At 33.6% G+C, this 23,040-nt stretch overlaps 1 protein-coding gene across 7 annotated transcripts in view; it reads right to left on the bottom strand.

Annotated features, from left to right (window-relative positions):
- The window catches only part of LOC115222684 (centrosomal protein of 170 kDa protein B), a 360,932-nt gene that overhangs the window by 277,608 nt on the left and 60,284 nt on the right, over window positions 1-23,040 (bottom strand). The window contains exon 2 of one of the 7 annotated variants that reach the window (XM_036511668.1): window positions 4,868-4,909. The exons of the other annotated variants lie outside the window; for them this stretch is intronic. Within the exon in view, the coding sequence (XP_036367561.1) occupies window positions 4,868-4,870 (3 nt within the window). The 5' untranslated portion in view covers window positions 4,871-4,909. The remainder of the gene's footprint in view (window positions 1-4,867; window positions 4,910-23,040) is intronic. 7 annotated transcript variants of the gene reach the window in all.

Genomic DNA, 23,040 nt, shown 5'->3' with positions numbered 1-23,040 from the left:
TAACACTAGAAACTAGTCACATTATTTCATTTTTCTGTCTACAGAGGGAGATAAAAACCTGCAATATAATCACTTTATATGCTTTTCACAATGATGTTAAACTGTATATTTATCAAGGTTTACTTCCCATTCCAAATTACATATACTCACACACATATGTATGCATACATATATACACACGTGTGCATGCACACATGCACATACACAATGCAAGCTTTACAACAAAGGATGGTTGAATGCTGTAATAGTAGTAGTTAAATGCAAAAAAAAAAAAACCCAGCACACTTTTAAAAGTTGTCTGACTAGCTGCTCCCAAGAAAATTTAATCTAATAGTCATTTTTGCAACCTACTTCACCCACCAATCTCAGCGATACTGAAGAATAGAGAAGATGGGCATGGCTGCAATACTGGTTATCAGGGCTGACCTGGGGCTAAAAACAACAGCTATAACCAGGGTAAAAAAAAAAAGTGGGGGGGAAAAGCAAATCTCCAATCAGACAGTGTGTGGGTGAGGAACAGTTATAAGAGTTATGATTTTTCAAAGAAATAAAATATTTAAACCAGGAATAATACTTATAGACAAATACAAGTATATCGAATACCTTACAATGTAAATTCTTGATTTATTGGAAATTATCACTGCTGCTGGAGGATGCTTCACCTCATATCAACTACTCTTGATACATTTCTTACTCCAGGGATTCTCAAAATGGCCATTTAGAAAAAGATGAGTGGGTCACAAGAATTATTACCAAGAGATAATTAATGAAGGGATAGAGTATGAAGGGTAGCTAAAGTTGATAAATAAATAAATCCATTTCTCTAAGCAAATTCAAAGAATTTACATGAAGTTAAAGTCTTTTATTCTGTTCTTGAATCATTAACTAAAAACTGAATAACAGAAGAATCTGAATAGCTTTATACTTTACTATTAAAATTGGGTTGTGTAAAAAAACAGAGAGTGGTACTGGGCCAAATACCTACTATATTGTTTCATATTCTTCCTCAATAATGGCATCGACACTCAACTGAAAACCAACTGCCAGCCAGCCAAGAAACCCTTCCAAATAGACAATACTAGCACAGATGTTATAAAACCTTAAACCTATCAAACCCAAACATACCATCAATATTTCTATAAAACCCTCAACTCAAATTACCAAATCACTATTGAAGACTTCCATCACTCAAGACTAACTATGCATCTTAATATGCATGTACATATTTCGGCAAATTTATGACTAAAGCATTTTGTTTGTGAAAGGTTGGATCTAACTCCTTGGAACATCCACTTATTCTACAATGTCATTCAAAAAAATATATAATTGAGTGGTTGGCATTAGGAAAGGCATCCAGCTGTAGAAACCATACCTAATCAAATTGGAACCTGGTACAGCTCCCCAGCTTACCAGTTTTCAGTCAAACCATCCAACCCATGCCAGCATGGAAAGCAGACATTAAATGACAAGATCATTGAAATCTCAAAGCTAGAAGACAATGTATAATTAATTCAATGCAATGTGAATAAAAATGCATTAGATTTGACAGAGTAATCTGAATGCTAAAGGATTAATATTAATCTAAAATATTAAATTCATCAAACCACAACTGCATATCATTTGCACCCCTTAACTTGAAGTTGGTATATTTTTAATGTTTAATACTGACCTTTCCTCCTAGCCATCCAAATCAACACATCTAGGCTTGAAAGATTTTGAACAGTCCTAAACCATCAAATTTCCTCTTCCATAAACATTAATCTGCTCTTATACATTTGGTGCTACATACAGGAAGTGCATAATTGTGCTAACAACCCAAATCCTTTCCACCTTTCTCTTTAACCCTAACCTCTATTAATTCAGGTCTACCATTGCAAAATTTTTCTAGAACTGGTCTTTCTTCTCAGCTGATAGCCCAGTCACAGAGTGTAAAGAGATTGCAGTAGCTGTCATGCTGTCTACCACCATCTAAGAGATAATAATTATAAACTCATTCACAACACCTTTACTACATTATCTATCAACATACGCACACCATTTCTAATAGTTAATACTAACATATTTAATTCAGGGAGCATCAAGACAGTAAAACATATCTACATCTTCTCTGCCTATCTATCCACAACAATTTGTACCAATTCCACTTTTCCTTATAACCAGCCTTGTCCATACACCTTTCTCCAACCCTTATTTCCTGAATAAAACACAAGGCAACAATAAACAAATGCTACCCTTTCTGCCAGCTTCTTGTCTCCTACTTTTCACTGTACAAACATTAATAACACTGGCTGACCTGAAAGGGGGGATGTGTTGAAATGAAGAACTGAGAGAAAAAGAGAAGGCTAGTGATTTCTTTACGAAATTCAACAACACTAACCCTTCATGCATGCACTACTAACAAATGTGTTAACACAGTTGGAGGCAACACAGGAACTTATTGTACTTTACAAGTTTTGGTTTAAAGAGGTCTAACATAAAATAAATCAAAAACTACATATGCTCAATTCAAGAAGATTCCATAACAACAACAACAACAGTAGCAGCAAAAATATTTAAAAAAAAAAAAAACATTTCAGGATACAAAAATTTATCATTTCAAGATATGAGCATAAAATGTATAAGCAAACTATATTTGATAAAATATTACAAATATCAAGAAAATAGCAGGTAATAAATGAAGACAAATGTCTGGTTCTAAGAGAAGCATTTTGATTTTTCTTTTTAACTTTTTATATGTATTTGATTTTCTTTTCTTTCTTTTTTTTATTAATTTGTTTTCAAAGGTTAAATTCCTTCTAAGACACCAGAAACAGACCATTTGAACCTAAATCAGTCAATGAAATATAGCCATGTAGCATTATTGTAAAATTCTAAGTTTGTTTCCTAGCAAACCCTTTTGTGACAATATTTTTAACAAGAGCACATCTACCTTTGTCATTTTGGTTTTCAGAAAACAAAGAATTATGAGGTTTGGTGGAATAAAAGATCATCTTAAAATCATATAACATCTTTTAAATATAATATTTAGGCATAGGAGCGGCTGTGTGGTAAGTAGCTTGCTTACCAACCACATAGTTCGGGGTTCAGTCCCACTGCATGGCACCTTAGGCAAGTGTCTTCTATTATAGCCTCGGGCCAACCAAAGTCTTGTGAGTGGATTTGGTAGACGGAAACTGAAAGAAGCCCGTTGTATATATGTATATATATGTGTGTGTATATGTTTGTGTGTCTGTGTTTGTCCCCCCAACATCGCTTGACAACCAATGGTGGTATGTTTACGTCCCCGTAATTTAGCGGTTCAGCAAAAAAGAATAAGTCCTGGGGTCAATTTGCTCAACTAAAGGCAGTGCTCCAGCATGGCCACAGTCAAAATGACAAACAAGTAAAAGAGTAAAGAGAGAAGAGTATTATTATCATTATAATAATGCTGATGTTGCTTGTCCCCTTGACTCATGATTAGTCAAGAAGGAAGGAGAAAAAAAGATATTTACACAATCCTCTTAAGTATGAAATAGCCAGGCTATGGAAAATGAAGGTGAAGATAGTGTCCATTATTGTTGGGTCCTTGGGGACAGTATCAGAAGGCATGAAAAGGAATAAAAAGGAGATTGGAATAGAATGCCAAGTAGAACTGTTACAAAAGGTTTGCCTCCTTGGCACGGCCAGAATAATCAGGAAAGTATTAGATAGCTGAAAAGAACAGATAGCATGGTACCATAGGCTACTGGCAGCAAGCCTGCTATGCATGCAAAGGCTGCAGGAGTTACAACAAAACCAAAGTTAAAAAGAACAATAATAATGGTTTCAAATTTTGGCACAAGGTCAGCAAGTTCAGCAAAGGGGGATATGTTAATTAAATCACCCCAGTACTCAACTGGTAGTTATTTTATCAGCCCCAAAAGGATAAAAGGCAAAGTCAACCTCAACAGAATTTGAACTCAGAACGTAATTTTTCATGTTAAACTGACATTTCATTGGTTTAATAGGTGTTTTCAGGTGGGTTGCTATTGAAAGGATTAAATAATTGCATTGATGCTAATTAATGTGAGAATAGAAATATTTAACCAAATTACAGCTGCAGGTGCATATATTGCATGTGATTGAAACATTTGGCGGGAGAACGAAAGAAAAAAAAAAGAAAAGAAAACAAGCAATAAAAACTTGAGCCACAAAGAACAGCACATGCCTAAATTGTAAATAGCCAGTCCATTGGAAGCCAACTTCAAAGACATGTCAGATAAAAAGGGAAGTTTTTACAACTGCACAAAGGAATTATGATATAACCACAAAGTGCAAACCATGGAACCCTTTGATATTTCCTACAAAGATTATATGGACTAGATATTATTTGTAACTCCTTGTTGATAGATTTGTATGTTTTAATGCTTTTTGATCTCCTCCAAAGGATATTAATATCAACACCATTAAATTGCTTCCTTTGTGCTAGATTAGACTTTACGGAATGCCATTTACACAGAGCACATAACACACAGAAGATGTGTTTACAAGCTGGAAATTCATTATATTATAACACTCATGCACTGAACGATGATTTGCCCCTGGCCTAACAAAAGAAAACAAAAAAAAAAGAAAGCAGATATATTGAACGGGAAGTGTACAAACACACAAGAATGTAGCTGGTTTTCAATACCTGAAGTATTTATTGACATAACTTCAAAATGCATATCACTCCTAGGTAGTTGAGCATTTGGCAAACAGGACAACAATAAAGCTTTAGTTTTTGATTCCATTTAATGACCACTGTCTTCATTTTCTTTCTATTTGTTTTATTTATTTATTTATTTATTTATGAAACTACAAAGTTTCACTGAAAAATTAAACTTTCAAGCGAGATTTCTTTACTTACCATATAAATAATACTTCATTCATCAGATTTTTGCATGCAATCCTAAAGGAAAGTTAGTATGAAGTTTGTTATTTTATATTTTAATTAATAAAAGAACTAAATTTTGAAAATGATTTAATTTTATTTAATTTTAGTATACTTTAGTGCCTAACAATGAGTGTTATAAGCATAAGATTAAATTACCAAATTATGTGCAAAATATTTCTGAGCAGCTACAATTAAGATTAAATGATAAAATTGATGAAAATAAATACATATAAAAGCTTTTCAGTTAAGCAAAATAGTACTACATACAAATTTGAAATACTGTATGCTAGTAAGTATTTTAAATTATCACACAGGAAGTATTTCAATACCATTTGTTAAATCTAAATATCGAATCAGTAATGTACAGTGGCTCTGAGCTATATCAGTGGACCATGAGCTAAAAAAATGGTCATGTGATTAGTTATAGTTATGACCAGTGTGTTGCTTTTGGAGAAGGTAAGTAACTTTGCTTGCTTCAATCTAGCTGACTGGCAACAGATTCGCTTTTGCTCAACAAATGAGTTCGGTTAGCAGCAGATAAGACATACAGCTGTAAAAACACTTCCTCCAACAATTTATATGTTCAAGAATATTTAATTCCATTTTTACTGTCATAGAAAAAGGGATGAATGAACGAGTGTGAGAATGAATGAGTAGGAAAATAAGTGAGAGCAAGAACAAGTGAGTGACAGTTAAGAGAGCGAGTGAGAGTAAGAGCGTGAGTGAAAGAGTGAGTGAGAGTAAGAGCATGAGTGAAAGAGCGAGTGAGAATAAGAGCGTGAGTGAAGGAGCGAGTGAGAGTAAGAGCGTGAGTGAAAGAGTGAGTGAGAGTAAGAGCGTGAGTAAAAGAATGAGAGAGTAAGAGCGTGAGTAAAAGAATGAGAGAGTAAGAGCATGAGTGAAAGAATGAGTGAGAGTAAGAACAAGTGAGTGACAGTTAAGAGAGCGAGTGAGAACAAGAGCGTGAGTGAAAGAGTGAGTGAGAGTAAGAGCGTGAGTGAAAGAATGAGGGAGAGTAAGAGCATGAGTGAAAGAATGAGTGAGAGTAAGAACAAGTGAGTGACAGTTAAGAGAGCGAGTGAAAACAAGAGCGTGAGTGAAAGAGCGAGTGACAGTAAGAGCGTGAGTGAAAACAAGAGCGAGTGAGAGCATACAAGAGGGTGCAAAAGTGAGTGAGTGAGTGAGTGGAAGAGCAAGAACAAGTGAGTGATGAGTGTGAGAACACATGAGTACAAGAACAAGTGAAATGTTAGTCAAAAGAAATGCCAAGCACTTCAGGTCTTCTCAGACTAACATGGTTGATGTGGTTAAGGTTCAAGTTTGAACATCTGTAGGTCAACACTGACGGGAAAAACAAAGAAAGGAGGAGACACTTGTCTACTAGAAATAGCAACTAAAATCTCCTTCAAATCACACTTAAGCATCTTGAAATAGGAAATATACAAGAGATAATATAGTCCTACAAGCACTTAAACAAGAGGCATGAAGGACACAGACGGAAACCCTCTGATCAGAACTAACCTTGGGCAGGAACTTCAGAATTGTACTTCTGTGAGGAAAGATGGAGTAAAAATACGTAGAGGAATCTAGGAGATGACACACAACAGGGATGAGGATTAGAGGAGAAAGCATTAGATGGGCCTGCGAATAACCAAGATCGGAGGAGTAGAGGCCATTTTAGAAGGGATTAAGAGGAGATTAAATACAGGTGCAACATTGATTTTTTGGAGCCTTTGATTCAAAAACCTTTCTGGTCTAGAGACCTTTTCAAACCAGAGCTAGTTACCTTGGTGAACACACTCTGAATTAAACAAATATTAAATTTACTTTAAATGATGATGATGATGATGATACCTGTTTATTAGTGTAAATTAGTGCTGGTTGTATGAGGTTCTGGACCAACAATGTCCAGAAAGTCATGTTGTACTTGTTGTCCTATTCATGGGTGAATGTTTGTATATCAGTTTGTTGGCCTTGGTTTCCAGTTTCAGATAAGGATTTATCTGTATAGCAGCAACATCACTTTGCCCTGTCTGTGTGCATCTCTATACTGTAGGTTACATATGGAATTTGTAGGTAATTACTAACTGATCAGAGTCAAAGTATTTTCTGGCTTTGAACAGAGTGCCTAGTCTTTGAGCTGCTGTTTTGATTTCAGTAATCTTTTCTATTCTAGGCACAAGGCCCACAATTTTTGGGGAGGAGGGGTCAATCGATTAGATTGACCCCAGTATGCAACCAGTACTTAATTTATCGACCCCAAAAGGATGAAAGGCAAAGTTGACCTCAGTGGAATTTGAACTCAGAATGTGAAAGACAAACGAAAGACCGCTAAGCATTTCATCTAATGTGCTAACATTTCTGCCAGCTTGCCACCATTTGATATTAATCATGTCAGGTCTATGTGAGGGTGTCACAAAACAAAAAATGGTGAGGCCCAGCAGTTATTGTAATTTTGATGGGTTTTAGATGTGTATTGCTCATCACAAAAGAATGATGCATCAGACTCTTTGTTTTGTGAAGAGATTGGATTTTTATGCTGTTGTCATATTCTCACTGAAGGAAGTTTTCAAAATCTCTGTTCATAGAAGCAGTGAAAATTCAGGGTGAGATATTCTATGCTGTATGATGGTGATGAAACCAGAATGTTGCTGCAGTTTAGCACCAGATCAGTTCTAATCAAACTTACCCAGGTCATCAAATGCATTTCAGTTTTGCCTACTGTGTTTTTTTAAAAATAAATTGTGATCTCAAAGAGATTTGGCTGCTATTTCCAACAGGCCAAGCCACCCAAGGGCTTCCATTGTTGACTTGATACTTGCTTCAAAGGTTAAAGTGGAATAGGGCTGACATCTATATAAGAATGAGCATGCACACATGCATGTATGTATGTGTGGGAGAGAGAAAGGAAGGTTGTGTGTGATCGAAATGACAGTAAACAGGCTAATCTCGCTGGTACAAAAAGAAAATGTGGGGAAACAGAGTTTAGATTTCATCAAAATTGGTGGTGTATGGGCGAGAGGTCAGAGGTAGTCCATGAGTGTACAATGCTATGGGATGGACTGATGGGAAATTTTCAATTCAAAAGATGAGAAAGATAAATAGTGCTCATGAATAAGCAACAAACTTAACCCTTTCATTACTGTATTTATTTTGAGATGCTCTGTGTTTCTTTCAATTATTTTAGATATGACAAAGAATTTTAGTAAAATAACTTAATTATCATTAAGCTAGTGTTAGGAACATTAATTGTGACTAAGCTTTGGTGGAAAATTTTAATTAAAAACTTATGAAAACAAGACATTAATACTACAGAGCCAGAGACGGTTTCAGCCATTTGTACTACAGAGCCAGAGATGGTTTCAGCCGAGTTTGTAATGAAAGGGTTAATAAACATGGTTGAAGGTTTTATTAATGTAAAATGCATCAAAACTGCTTTTGCTAAAATTCTCAAAAGCAAGAAACCACTGATGCAAAATATAGGAAAATCTCCAGCAGATGTGGATCTAGAAAACCAAGCTGATGAACACTTAGGAAGGGTCAAACTCAAAATGCTAAAGGAGAGATGGGGTGGAGGAAGTTGTCTAACTCCAAGTTAACTTCAATTGAGCAAACTTAGATCAACAATATTCCAGTGTGATCACCTTGTCTTTTTCAGTTGAATTACTTTTAAGATGGTAAGGTGTGATTTGAAGGAGATTTGACTGCTATTTTGGACAGATTTAAGTGAGAAATATAGAAGCTCCCACACTGAGCCATCTGAGAGGCGACTGTTTACAAGAGTTTCCAAAAACTGTATTTGAGACTTTGGAAGTGAGGGCAATTAGTTGAAAGTTGGCAGAGGTGTGTGCATATATGCATACATGAACAAATGAAGAATTTACAATTGTGGGAATATTTAGGCTTTTATTTAAATATTGCTGCAACAAACACCAAATTTAGTCATTCATTATTTCCAAAATGGATACATTTCTAATGGGGGAGAAAAAACGAATTTCAGAAACTGAAGATGACAAAGTTGTTTTTAATTTCCCTATACTACATGGAAGCATAAAAGATTTTCCCTTTCTTCATTTCTGCAAGAGAATTTGCAGAAACATAAAACACAGTTCATAATTAACATAACAAAAGTAGTTTTCAGCTAGGAATAACTGATTTAAATAGCCATCACTATCTTTGACACTGCTTCAGTTTAAAAAAACTTGGTTAAAAAGTTGTTACAAATTTTACCAGATACGATACACAAAGCATTTTTTTGTATTAAATGAAGTATCCAGATTAAACAATTCATTTTGAATATTGATATTTTCCTTCATGAACAAGCAAATATATATACATATATATATAATAGAAGTGAACAATTTTAAAATGATTACACAACAAGTAACCATAAGTCATATTATTGGTTTTTCATATCTCTATGTGGTTTACAAAAAGATGGACTGAAATACTATATTTCAGAATGCTATACACACACACACACACACACACACACACACACACACACACACACACACATTACATCTCTGATTTTGTTTGCAAGAACCCTGACCTCAACTCATCAGCTGAAATATTCTGTTGTATCTTGGGATACACTGTTTCTATTTCATTTCAAAACTAAGCACATGATTATAGTATTTGTAAAGTATTTGTAAAGTAAAATAGTTTATAATAAACCCAACAAGTACAACCCAAGATGTAAAATATTGATATCAGCCGATGATTTTTTTTTTCTTTTAGACAAAAGGATAATCCCAAAAATATCAAATGCCTCCTTCTCTTACCCTGACACAACTTTATCCAAATTCATTATCTTCCCTCAATAACTTTGGCTGACAGACCACCACCAGTTTCTAAAGCTGCTTTTTTTTTTCTTTTTTTTTTTTATTTTACATGTCATATATGGATAATTGACTTGTGAATCCAAACTGGTTTATTAAGTGGTATCACCTCTTGATCAAGAACTTATAAATTTAAACCCTTTTATATAAAAAGGGTTGGAGAAAGCATAGCAGAATTTTCTAAATATTTGCTTTACGATGATACACATGCATAACAAAAAACATTAATTGCTACTACAATAGCTAAAACATTGTCACATTGTCAAACAATTCTAGATCAGAATTTGGCAATGATTGCCTGTAGAACCTGCAGCCAGAGACAAGAAATTAGCAATCAAAAGACATACCACGACTCACATTCACTTAGATATTCGTCCCACATCAACTGCAGGACCAAGATGGATGGTGCGTGTGTGGGTTAAAAATGTCCAATCAAGTTCAACCAGATGATGATGGTAAAGCAATTAAATAGACAAGTTAATGAAATAAATATATCGGCAGGTGACAAACGCTTGTCAATCTGTGTGCAGAAACACAAGTTTATAGTCATAAAAATACATAAAACTGTTTATAAAACACCCAATCCCCAACAAATTCCAAAAGAGAGAGTTATAACTTGGTGGCCAGTCTGAAACTGCTTGCTATTTTAACTTAATTAGAAGAACAAACATTCCAAATACACAATTTTTTTTTTAACCGACATTGGAAGAATATAGCTTCTGCCATAAGCTTCAACGTACAGACAGACTGTCAATGTCACTAAATTGCTTTATTAGTTTCTAACAGTGGTGTCATATTAACTGACACCATTTCTATTTTGCAATAGATTTATTACTAATAAGAATATTACACTGTGAAATACTTGTTTCAAACAAAATAACAGGCAAAAAAAAAAAGGAGTGGTGTACACAGATCTCCTTTTCAGACCCTCCCAAACATGAGAATAAGAAAAAAAAATTGGAACATTTCAACATGTTTAAATGTTATTAGAATTTGCTACAAATTTATACTAAATAGGACAAGGGAACCTAGCTAGATATTAATTCTATAATATGGTAGATAGATAAATAGATATAACAACGAAAATAACTAGACAGACAGACATTCAAAGAATGATGCAAGAAAGAGAAAAGTAAATGAATTCTGAATGTGTGATATTTATTAAGTTGAAGACCTTCCCAGTGAAATACCATGAATCACTCAGTACAGGACTACTATGGAAATAACACGAGTTAAAAACAAGTTCATTCAATAAGTTTTTATACATTCAATATCTAAATAAAACGGACGGCTGAGTTTGCATAAAAATAATTTCTAATGCTTTGGCTGTAGTATACTTAGTATCAGCAGTCCCATCATCATCATCGTCAACATTGTCGTCATGATTATTTCACACCCATTTTCCTTGCTGGCATGGGCTGGATGGCTTGACAGAATCCAACAGATCCAAGGACCGCACCATGCTTTAGTGTCTGCTTTGACATAGGTTTCTACAGCTGGATGTCCTTCCTAATGCCACCCACTTCACAGAACGTACTGGATGCTTTTTACATGGCACCAGCATTAGTGAGGTTGCCATGCAGCTTACAAGACCTTGACAACCTTGAGAGAGAAGGGATCAGCTTTATAATAGGGGACAAAGTATGAGAGAAGGTGAAGGGTAGCAGTGCATAGTTATTCACTCCCGTTTAGTAGGGGAGGTAGAAGATGATCAGGAGGAGCAGTGATGAGGTAGATATTAGAAACGAAGTGTACAATGCACGTAGAAATGGTTGATTGGGGGTGGATTTAATTATAAGCATTTTTAATTTCACATTTAAAATATTGAAACACTAGAAAAATAAATCTGGAGAAATACAAATTTACTCAGTATTACTGATTACATGCATATAACAATACTAATATGTAATACACTAACTGCATATTAATATGTAATATTCTTAAATGCTATATATTACATATATAACAACATAAATATGTAATATTCTTACATGTGTTATGTTACACATATAACAATATTAATATTCTTACATGTTATATATTACATATATAAATTACAATATGGGAATTGGTATATCTTAAGAAATAAGGTATTCCGACAGGCCACTATTTTTTGTATGTACATGCAATACATTTTGATAGAAAAACAAAATTGCATTATTTGTGAGGCCTATTTCAGAAGGAGTGACATAATATTCTCGACACAAAATATCTAATTTCATTTCATGCCTATTTACCTAGAGGATCGAAGAAGTTAAATGATTGCAGAGAATACTTGTCTCTTAATACTAGAAGCTAGAATAATGTGTCGTTTTTATGAGTCATTATTATCATTGAAAGGAAATGGAAGGAGTGTGTGTTGTGTCCAGGTTGTTTGTTTGTGTGTAGCAGGAAAGGTTATGAGACGAACAAGGTTTGTAAATAAGTGTTGTGCAAAAAGTTCAGAGTGTGTTTTAGAATAGGATGAGATCAACTTTTTTTTATTGTTGTCACAGTGGTGTAGCCCTAGACCAGTCCTGAGTGAGCAAAACCATGATGAAGGACATTCCAGAAATGGCTATCCCATCTTTTATTCAGAACTACATTATTCAATGTGTGTGTGTGAGAGAGGGGGGAAAGGGTGAGTGAGTGAGTGTGAGAGAGAAAGGGTTAGTGAGTGTGAGAGAGAGAGAAAGAGTGAGTGAGTGAGTGTGAAAGAGAGAGAAAGGGTGAGTGAGTGTGAGAGAGAGAGAAAGGGTGAGTGAGTGTGAGAGAGAGAGAAAGGGTGAGTGAGAATGAGAGAGAGAGAGAGAGAGAGAGAGAGAGGGACCTAAGATCAAAGATATTCCATTTTAAGCAATCCTGCCTCATTGAGTAATTAGCAGTAAATATATTCACAATGAAATGTTACATTCACTCAAGCATGGTCATATGGCCAGAATTTTGCTTCCCAACCACAAGGTTTCAGGTTCAATACTATGTGTGGTTCTTTGGGTGAGTGCTTCCTGCTATGGCCCAGGCAGACCAAAACTATGTGTGTGGATTTGGCAGGTGGAAACTAAAAAAAAATATAATAAACACCATCTATTATAATAATACTCGTGTTTTTCTCTGTCACAACATATATAAATGAGAAAGGAAGGGGTGATAGATGAATAAGGAAGGAAAGCTGATAGTGAGATGATGGAAATTCTACGGTAAAAAAGGTCAGTGTTTCAATTCTGTGAGTGTATGTGTGTATGTGTGAGTGTATGTGTATGCGTGTACAAGGGAAGTATGTGAACATTTGTATGTGTGAACCAGTGTTCTTTCAGTAACAAATGATGATCAATGTCAAATCTCAAAAGACAACATTGACAAGTGTATTAATTTGATTGGCCATTCATATTTATATATAAAATACTGTCGTTTTTGATGGCGCAGGGCCAGCTAGCAGGATAATAAGTGAGTATGTGTTTGTGTTAGTTTCATTGTCTTGACGCTGAGTCACAGTTGTAAGAAAATGACACTGGTATGTGTGTGTGTGTGTGTGTGTGTGTGTGTGTCTTCTAGCTTTTACTTGCTTCAGCCATTAGACTGTGGTCAGGCTGGGGCACTGCCCTGAGGGATTTTAGTCAAAGTGACTGACCCCAGTGCTTTCTAAGCCAGGTACTTATTCCATCAATCTCTTTTGCCAAACTGTTAAGTTACAGAGATGCAAATACACATCAACACTGGTTGTCAAGCAGTGGTGGAGGACAAACACAAACAAACAAACACACACACACAGTCTTCTTTCAGTCCACTCACAAATCCACTCACAAGGCTTTGGTTGGCCCAAGGCTAGAGTAAAGTTCACTTGCCCAAGGTGTCAAACAATGGGACTGAACCTGGAACCATGTAGTTGGGAATAAGTACACACATACATGCACACACACACACACACACACACACACACACACACACAGAGGTATAAACATTTGCAGTCACTTATAATCGTGGATAATGAACAGGTTGTTGTTAAAATTTGTGAGCCCTAAACTATTTACTTAATGTTATCAACCAGTTACTAATGAAACAACTGTTCCAAAATGATCCCAAGAAGTAGTTTCCACTGTGTGCACATGTTGGGTGGGGTGGAGTGGATATGCATGTTCGTGAGTCATTCCTTTTGTTTTTTTGGGGGGTTTTTTCATATAGATGCTGGCCAACTAATTTATAATTAGCTGAAAACACTCAATGAATAAATGCCTCAATTAGACAATTTAAAACGCACCTTATGAATGTTAGGTGTGTCTGGTTACCACATACAACACTCAAGTATTTTAAGTTAATTCCATATCTTTTTCAATAGTATGTACTCTGGAGATATTTTCAATGGCTCAATAAATCAGAATTTTTTCCTTGTGTAGCAAACACACTCATTCCATTCTTGCTCTGTGTTTCTGTCGCTTTACATTCAATTCCTTGTGGTCAACCACAATTTATAGCAAGCTAATTATAGCCTTGCTATAAATGAATAAATGTTATGATTAGATAAATTAAGATGTGTCTTTTTCTTAGATCTATGTATGGTTAATTACCACACACAATATATATATATATATATATATATATATATATATATATATATATATATATATATATATATATATATATTAGAAAATATTAGTATATATGTGTGTGTTTGTATGTGCATGTTGAAGAAAGCCACTACAATGGAAGTGTAGAAATAAAGTAGTGTAGACAGAAGCAAAACCAAAGCAAAATAATAACACCAATTTATATTTTTATCTTGTACATCAATATTTCAAATTTAAAACAGTGCCAAAAAAAACAAACAAAAATAAAACAGAAAGGAAAGGACAAGCTCCATCTAGATCAGTGTTTCTTAACCATTTTTTTTTACCTATGGAACCTTTTGATTCCTATTTTACTAAGATAGACCCTCTTAACCATTCAATGTTTCAAAGAATCTTATATTAATATTTTTATAATTAAATTAAATTTATAATATATATATTTATAATTAAATATTTTTATTATTAAATATTATTAGAAATCATAAAAAAAATTGCTAAAATATTTTGTGTATCATAGAAGTGTAACTAATTTATTGTAGAAAATAAATTTTAACAAAATTTTAAAAATGGGTCCCCAAAAACCATATGGACCCAGTTAAGAACCACTGATCTAGATTTAGATAATGAAACAACTTGTTTTTTTTTTCTAATGCTAATATTAGATGAAAGCTGTGGAACACACTAGCCGAAAGTGTTAATGCAGCCAATTAGCTCAGTTCATGCCAATTGTTAATAGATGAATTTAGTTTACTAATCTGGATAGCTTCTTTAGTCCTTAAATTCCTGATATTTCAGTCTGTGCTCTTGATAATAACTATAATATATTAGTTAGGACATCTCTGCAACTATGTTTTAAAGGAACAAGTATTTGTATGAGCTCAATAATACAGACATGCAGTTTATGGATAGTGCTATAAATTACACACAACACAGACCTGTTAAAATATGTTCACGTTGTTGATGAGGCAGATAGCCAATATGTAAGAATTGTTGAAAAATTTCTCACCCCACCTCCTATATATGGGCTGACTCCCAGAGAGACATTTTCTCAGGAAAGGCCCAGAAAGCTCATATATATATATATATATATATATATATTTATTTTCAAGCTTTCACAACAGATTAACTGATGGATTGCAGCATATTTTTTCTCTCAATGAAATGCAATAGTTTTCAAACAAGAAATGCTATTTGTCAGAAGTGTGAACTCTCTTTAGAGCTACATTACAAAGCCAGCATATGGTGAGGAAGAGCCAATATCATTTGAAACCACTTTCTGCCGGCACCCCACTATCAACTGCTTTACTCTGTTGTTTATACATATTTTGTACATAGACAGCCAAGACTAATAAAAGCTGATCTATAAACCCTGTACGAACAGACCTCTGCTCTTTGATAAAAGAACAATTGCTGCAACCTGCTAAAGGATTCATAGAGATTCACTGTACAGCAGGCACACCGAGTATTCGTATCCACAATGTATGCACACTTACTAACTTCTACGACAATATGGGTACATGTTCAAGGGTCTATATACTATATATGGGTCATATTACTGGTGATGATTTCCACCCTGCTCTCATCTCAAGTATGATTTAACTACTTTTTCCTAAATCTCCCTTCAACACATTTACTAATGAATGGATTTCTTTCACCCAACTAAAACAAAGTTCTGTTCTTACTCAAAGATTTCTCAATTAATTAATTTCTAATTGTTTTCAGCAAAGACAAGCACACCACACCATACAATTTCAGATGCAGTTTATTTCCTCAATATATCCTCTCAATTCATACTCACATACCATCTTGCAAATCAAAACACTTTATACTTCTCCTCTTCAATGGCTCAGGAAAGTGAACATTTAAATTTCAGCTTAGTCTAGCAATAATTCCTTGCTTCTTCCAGTTTATTTTAAACAAAAAACAAAACACATAATATGGATAAGATACATGACGAATACTTGTTCAATTCTGAGATACGGTATATTACATTTCTTTTTTTTCTTTCTTTAAGTACCTGGCCATGAAACACTTGCTTCCATGAACAAATGAACCCTGCCCCACAAATCATATCAAAACAATTTTTTTTTTTATAATGAAATAAATATTTTATGTATTTTTCATAGATGCTGCAAAAATTCACTCTCAAATACAAACTCTTTTTTGTGTGTCTGTGTGTGTATGTGTGATTAATCCAAACGAAAAGAAAAAGCAAAAAATAACAAAATTAGGATTGTTTACATTCGGTGAAATAAGCATTTATAGAGAATTCATTTCGGAGAAGTTGGAAGCAACTCATTGAAAATAATTTAGCCTTAAGGTATTAGAAATGAAAAACAAATGGAAATATCGTTAAAGTTACGGTATGTATCTCGCATGCTTCCATTCAAATGAGTCAAATTTTTCAATTTTCTTTTGAAAGAATCGTCAAATTCAGCAGAGTTCCTTTTTATATTAATATACTTTGTGTTTTTTTTTTCTATGTTAAGAAGATATTTTCCATTTATTTTATATGTTCATGCTCTCACAGAAAAGAATTCTTAATGTGTCTATTACCGAAAATAGGACCAATTAATAAGCATCAAAAAGTGTTCAGGCAGCAATCTAGGATAAGGATGTGATGAAACATTGTAAATGGTCTTTCTTCAGGAACAAAATTCGTTTTAGACTTTCAAAAATAATTCTGTCGTTAGTAGTGGGGGGGGGGAACTGTTGGGAGTATTTAATAGTGAGAAGCGGATTTAAAAATCACATCCCTTGATCTATTTTCAAAAATAAAAGAAACAGTTCGCAACCAGAAAATAGTGATAAAAGGTTATTTCATGCAAAATTTCTACCTGCCTGGATATGAGTGTCGTAAATTTTCCAGATGTCTGCAGCAGTTGAGAAGTTTAATTCACCTATGAACACAGTAAACTGAATGATATCAAAATCACATACAATATCAAACAGTTAAATAAATATCTTTAGCACTCAATGGAACGCATGACTAGGAGTCAAACAATTGCTGTTCAAGGCCCTATGCAAAATTTTCGTCCAAAATACTCAAAGAAGGAAACACACTGGAAAATATTGCAAAATGGATTAGACTGACCAAATATTTTTTTTTTCTTCGTAAACTTTGAAACCAAATATAGAACTTTAAAAATATATCACCGTTTCAACACATGGAAATTATTAATATAGCTACTACCTATACAAATAGATATTTCCTAACACAAAAATAAGAAAGATAGATATTGAACAAATCATTTGCACACATGCCTGTGTGTGTATAATAAAGCAAAAAGAAAAACAAAAAAATAAAACAAACAACTCAACACAGTGAAATAGAGTGGAAAAAAATTCATTGAAACCCAAGGTGAGTCAGTCACTACTCGAGTTTCACATTTCTGCTTCATCAGGTGAAATTAAATGGGAAAGCAACACTCAAATAAATGCCAACACTCTGCTTTGGGGTATTGAAATTATTCTTGCGCATGTGTGTGTGTGTGTATATACATACACATAAATACACAAAAAACACACACATGCAGTGTTTTTGCACATACATGTTTGCTGTGGTATTTGTAAATGTATGTATGCCATAGCAAACAATTTGCATTCAATATACATTTTTTGTTACAAAGCAAACAGCCAATATATATATATATATATATATATATATATATATAAAATCAATAAAATAGTAAAATGCTTCGAAATGAAAACATTTCAAAATGATTTACAATTGCTTTATAGTTAGTTGTTAAACTTCAATTGCAAACAGATCTTTTTTTTTTCCACAGCAACGAAATTCCTCACATCAATCAGAAATGATAAATAAAAGCAACACTTTGACATTAACTCTAATGTTAGCATGTTAGCAGAAGAATAAACCTCAAGTGTCATGGAAAACCAATATACAAGAGATAACCTTTTGCAATGTATACAACAGTACATATCGCATAATCGTATTTGGTTTTAATAACAATTTGTATAAGTAAAATAACCCATAGCCTCTTTTAGCAGACTTCAAGGATCTTAAAATATTTTTACTGCAAAAAAAAAAAAAAAAAAGCTGGGGGGGTGGGGAGATCCATTTCTTGAGATGACCAGCAAGATCTGTCAGACAGTAGGTAGAGAAATAAATAAAAGAAATTCAACTTAATTGTTTAATTTCATTCAGCACACATCCAGGGCTATATTGGTATACTAGGGTTATTACGATTATACGATATTCAGGTAAATACATTTCTGCTGAGTGGTCTAGGTTGGTTTTTCTTGAATAAATAGACTTTATCAACTGAGTGATTTAAATCTTGGGTCAGTCATTGCTTGAAATAACTGAAATGCTGTGTGTACACAAATAAACTGTGAATAAGTACATATGTTCGACTTCACTGTGTAAATAGATGTGTATAAACAACAAAGCTTTCTCTCTCTCTCTCTGAAAGATGAACCTTAGAACAACCCAACTAGTTTCAACAAGCAATTGCCAATCATTTGCAAGAGTGTCTTGCTGAGTTCACCCTACAGAAAGAGGAAACAGTTTAGAGCTACTTATGAGCATTTCTTATCTCTTTACTGCCCACAAGGGACTAAACACAGAGGAGACAAACAAGGACAGACAAAGGGATTAAGTCGATTATATCGACCCCAGTGCTTAACTAGTACTTCTTTAATCGACCCCGAAAGGATGAAAGGCAAAGTTGACCTTGGTGGAATTTGAACTCAGAACATAGCGGCAGACGAAATATCGCATTTTACTTTTTTTTTTATTTTTGCATATTACATTCATTAGCAGTATGAATATAACAATTTAAATACTGAGACTAATCAAAGTTGTTCATAGGTTTGTCATACAGAGAGAGGGGCCCTCTTGTTTAATTATATTTCAGACCCATCTTTTATACACATCTTTATCTTGTTCTCCCTTCCATTTAACCATTTTCTGTATATCTTTTACTTTGTTACACATTCCATCATCCATATGTTATCTCTCCCCTCAATATTTCTCCATACTAGCTTTTATTTATAATTCTTCGCTGTCATTTTAAATCTTCAAAAATGCATTTTGGAATGAAACAGATTGCAACCTAAAGTATTTAAATATTTCATTTCAACTACCTTTTGTTTGAAAATGTTAAATTTTCCATTGGGACTTGCGACATTCAAATTAACACTCCTTTCATTTGAACCCTCAAACCACAAACTTAAAATACAGAAACAGAAAATAGATTTAACCATCAACAACAAAATGTTATTCCATGCATGAAAATCTAGCATAAGTGTCACAATCCAAAAGAGAAAATTTCATTAAAAGATCACAAGTAGTAAATAAACATATTTCTTTGACAAACAAAAAGATAACCAAAACAAGTTTCAAATATGGAATTAAAACAAAAGATTGTTTGAAAAGGGAAATTTTTTCCTCTTTAATAGAAACCACTAAATTTCAAATTATCCCATAATATGGCTAAACTACATAAATAGCTAAGTTTTCAAATATATAAAAAAAAACCTGAAAAATATCCAAAATAATAAAATGTAGGACACATATGAACTAGACAAGTCAGTGTTAAGTGTTAGTGTCAAAGTCCTTCACTAATATTTTCAAACAGACAAAATTAGAATACCCTTAATGAGATTATCCTCCATTGCAAGACAGATCTAAGCCATTCATGCTTAAACAACCTTATTTGACTCTGAAAGACCATAAAACTTACTTTGTTCATAAGCTTTCCATGTATTGCATCAACCTCACTAAAATAAACTGAGGGATTAAGTAATCTGGAAAATTATCACTAAAATTAGGGATATATCACCCTAAATTTCATAGAATTATATCATGACAGTAATATAGTTGTTCAAATTAATCCCAGATAAGAATGGTATTCAATCATGACTATTTGGTATTAAAGATTGTTGCTCGTCAATTGCCTAACTTCTATTGATTAATTAAGTTTTTGACAAAACTGATTACCCAATATCACTAACTCTGAAAAGGTTTTATATGCACAGAAAAACCATTTCCAAGTATAACAATTCTATATGGATTGAAAAAAATATTCAAAACATTCTATTCAATGTCAGCCTAAGAGCCAATGATTCTGCTTAAAGTTTTGATATTAGCCTGTATTTATTATACTACTTGCAAAAAGAGAACTATATAGAGATGATGGCCTTTATTTTTCATAATCATGAGCCTCAAACTTCAAAATCAGAAAGAAAAAAAACTACATCTTCAAGAACGATTACTGATTACCATAGAAACCAGACTAACCAAAACCAACTTTTTGAATATCACTTGAGATTTAACCAACCCATAGTACTATCTTAACCATAAACTAAATTTATTCTAGAAGTACAAACACAAACATTCCAATCACCCAAGGAATATAATAATTTAGTCAGAAGGATTTCTCTGAGATTATCTAAACTTTCTGTTGATAAGAGTCTTCCCAGTACTATAATACAATTCTGTCTAGAAGTAGTTTTAAGATCACTTACACCGAATATCTAGCACAAGTTTTCAAAGAAATAATTTCAACCTAGCTATCCAGCAGCTAAATCTTTTTTAAGTTGCTCAATTATTCCTCATACACACATGTACACACAGCACAAGTATTATAAAAATGTTTAATTAAAAAACTTAAAATCTGTTTGTTCTACAACATCAAACATTGCTCAAACCTTATCATCGTCTGAAGATTCTAAAACGATTGCACTCGATTTTCATAAATCTACTATCTTCTCTCTATATATAAACGGCAGTTTGTCTATGTGTGTTTCTGTGTGTCTGTTAGGTTGTACCCTCACCCTGACCATGGCTTTCAACCGATTCTGATGAAACTTGACACACACATAGCCCAATGTTATAATTCAAAACTAACGCAGCGAAAATTTTGAAAAGTTCCCCCAGTTCTGAAAAAAATCGATAAATTCGACATGGGGTCGAGAATCAGACATACAAACCACAGACTGTCTAGGGGACGCAACTCGACCATTTTAACTAAAAAAAATTTACCATCATTTTTTTTCCATTTTTTGGCTATAACTCTCTAAAAATGCTTTATAGTTATTTCCCTTACAAACCCGAGCAACGCCGGGCGATACTGCTAGTTAATTATACGTGCAATCTAAAACCTAACTGCCTAGCAAGAGATATATTACCTAATGATTATCAATTTAATATGTTCTTTTTACTTTATTATTACCTCCTTTTATATCCTACCTCAAACCTTCTTTAACCCTTTAGCATTTAAAGGCCATGCTTTGCTGATGAGGTCAGAATAAAACCAAAATCTGTCTGTAGCTGGCCTCATACTTGCCTGGGGACTTGTATTAACCATTACTTTATCATTACCTCTTTATATCCTACCTCAAACCTTCTTTAACCCTTTAGCACTAAAAGGCCATGCTTTGCTGATGAGGTCAGAATAACCAAAACCTGTCTGTAGCTGGCCTCATACTTGCCTGGGGACTTGTATTAACCATTACTTTATCATTACCTCTTTATATCCTACCTCAAACCTTCTTTAACCCTTTAGCATTTAAAGGTCATGCTTTGCTGATGAGGTCAGAATAAAACCAAAACTTGTCTGTAGTTGTCCTCATACTTGCCTGGGGACTTGTATTAATTACTAACATTTTTTATGAACACACAGCGAGTGGAACTTCTAATGCTCCTTGCATTAAATATGTTAACAATTGTACATTGTTTTCCATATGGATGGCGTCTGTTGTTATTTTACTCTTCAAACAAATATCTTTCTTCCAGCCTGTCACCTATTTTTTTGTGTCCATACAAGCGTTTGTTCAATTTTTATTTTGGTCACGCATAAATTAGCTAACAAGCATAACAGAAATAATTAATAATAGAACTCTATACCAACAGAAACAGAACTGTCACGATCTCACATTTAAGTGGTGACTATGTTGCTGATAACAACAGTCAAAATTGACTACACCTATCCGTGTGATCTTACTAGATGTATAATTACTCTGCTAAGCTGGGAAATAATTTCATTCATATCCATAATAACAGAAAACTAACAAGAGTTGCTATACAAATTTCAGTCTCCTATTCTAAATGGGAAGTTTTCAGTTGAATGAACACAAGTATTGTCTATCTGTTGTTCTACTTTAACAGCTGCTTCATATAATCACACATCTATATTTGCCATTTTTCATTACCCTTAACAGTTGGTATATGCACACATTTTCCATTATATATTTGACTCAATTCCAATATAGTTTTTAAAATGATAAAAGAAAAAACTCAGAGCAGACCTTGTTTTTTGTTTTTTTAAACTTGCTTGTACAATAAATCAAAATTAACCCTCTGCCTGTCTAAAGAATTTTTGGAAATTTGTCCTAAATGTCCATGGTTGTTTTCAGCAGTCTTTTAGCCCTTGTTTCATACATTCTGAGTAACATAAAGCTTTCCTTTCATAAGTTCCCAAATTACTTTGGCAGTCACTAAAAAGAGTTGGTAATGTGCAAAATATATGATACATGGGTGTCAGGAAAAATATGTCCTGTGGTGGGGGGGGGGGTATCACATGTGATACACAAGACAGGTGAAGGGTTAGAAGAAGTAAATAATTAAATTTTTAAAAATTATAAACTCATTAGATCCACACCAAATATAAAACAAACACAAAAAGATTATCGTTGAATTCAAAATCCATGCAAATGAAGATTAAAATCTACATAGTTTTGTGGTCAATAAATGTCCAAACAAAAGGGTTATTTGAGTAACACTTTTTTGGAGCCTTTA

Source organism: Octopus sinensis, linkage group LG20 (genome assembly GCF_006345805.1).
Source record: "Octopus sinensis linkage group LG20, ASM634580v1, whole genome shotgun sequence".
In the NCBI taxonomy this organism is placed as follows: domain Eukaryota; kingdom Metazoa; phylum Mollusca; class Cephalopoda; order Octopoda; family Octopodidae; genus Octopus; species Octopus sinensis.
This window is presented reverse-complemented; position numbering and strand designations above follow the sequence as displayed.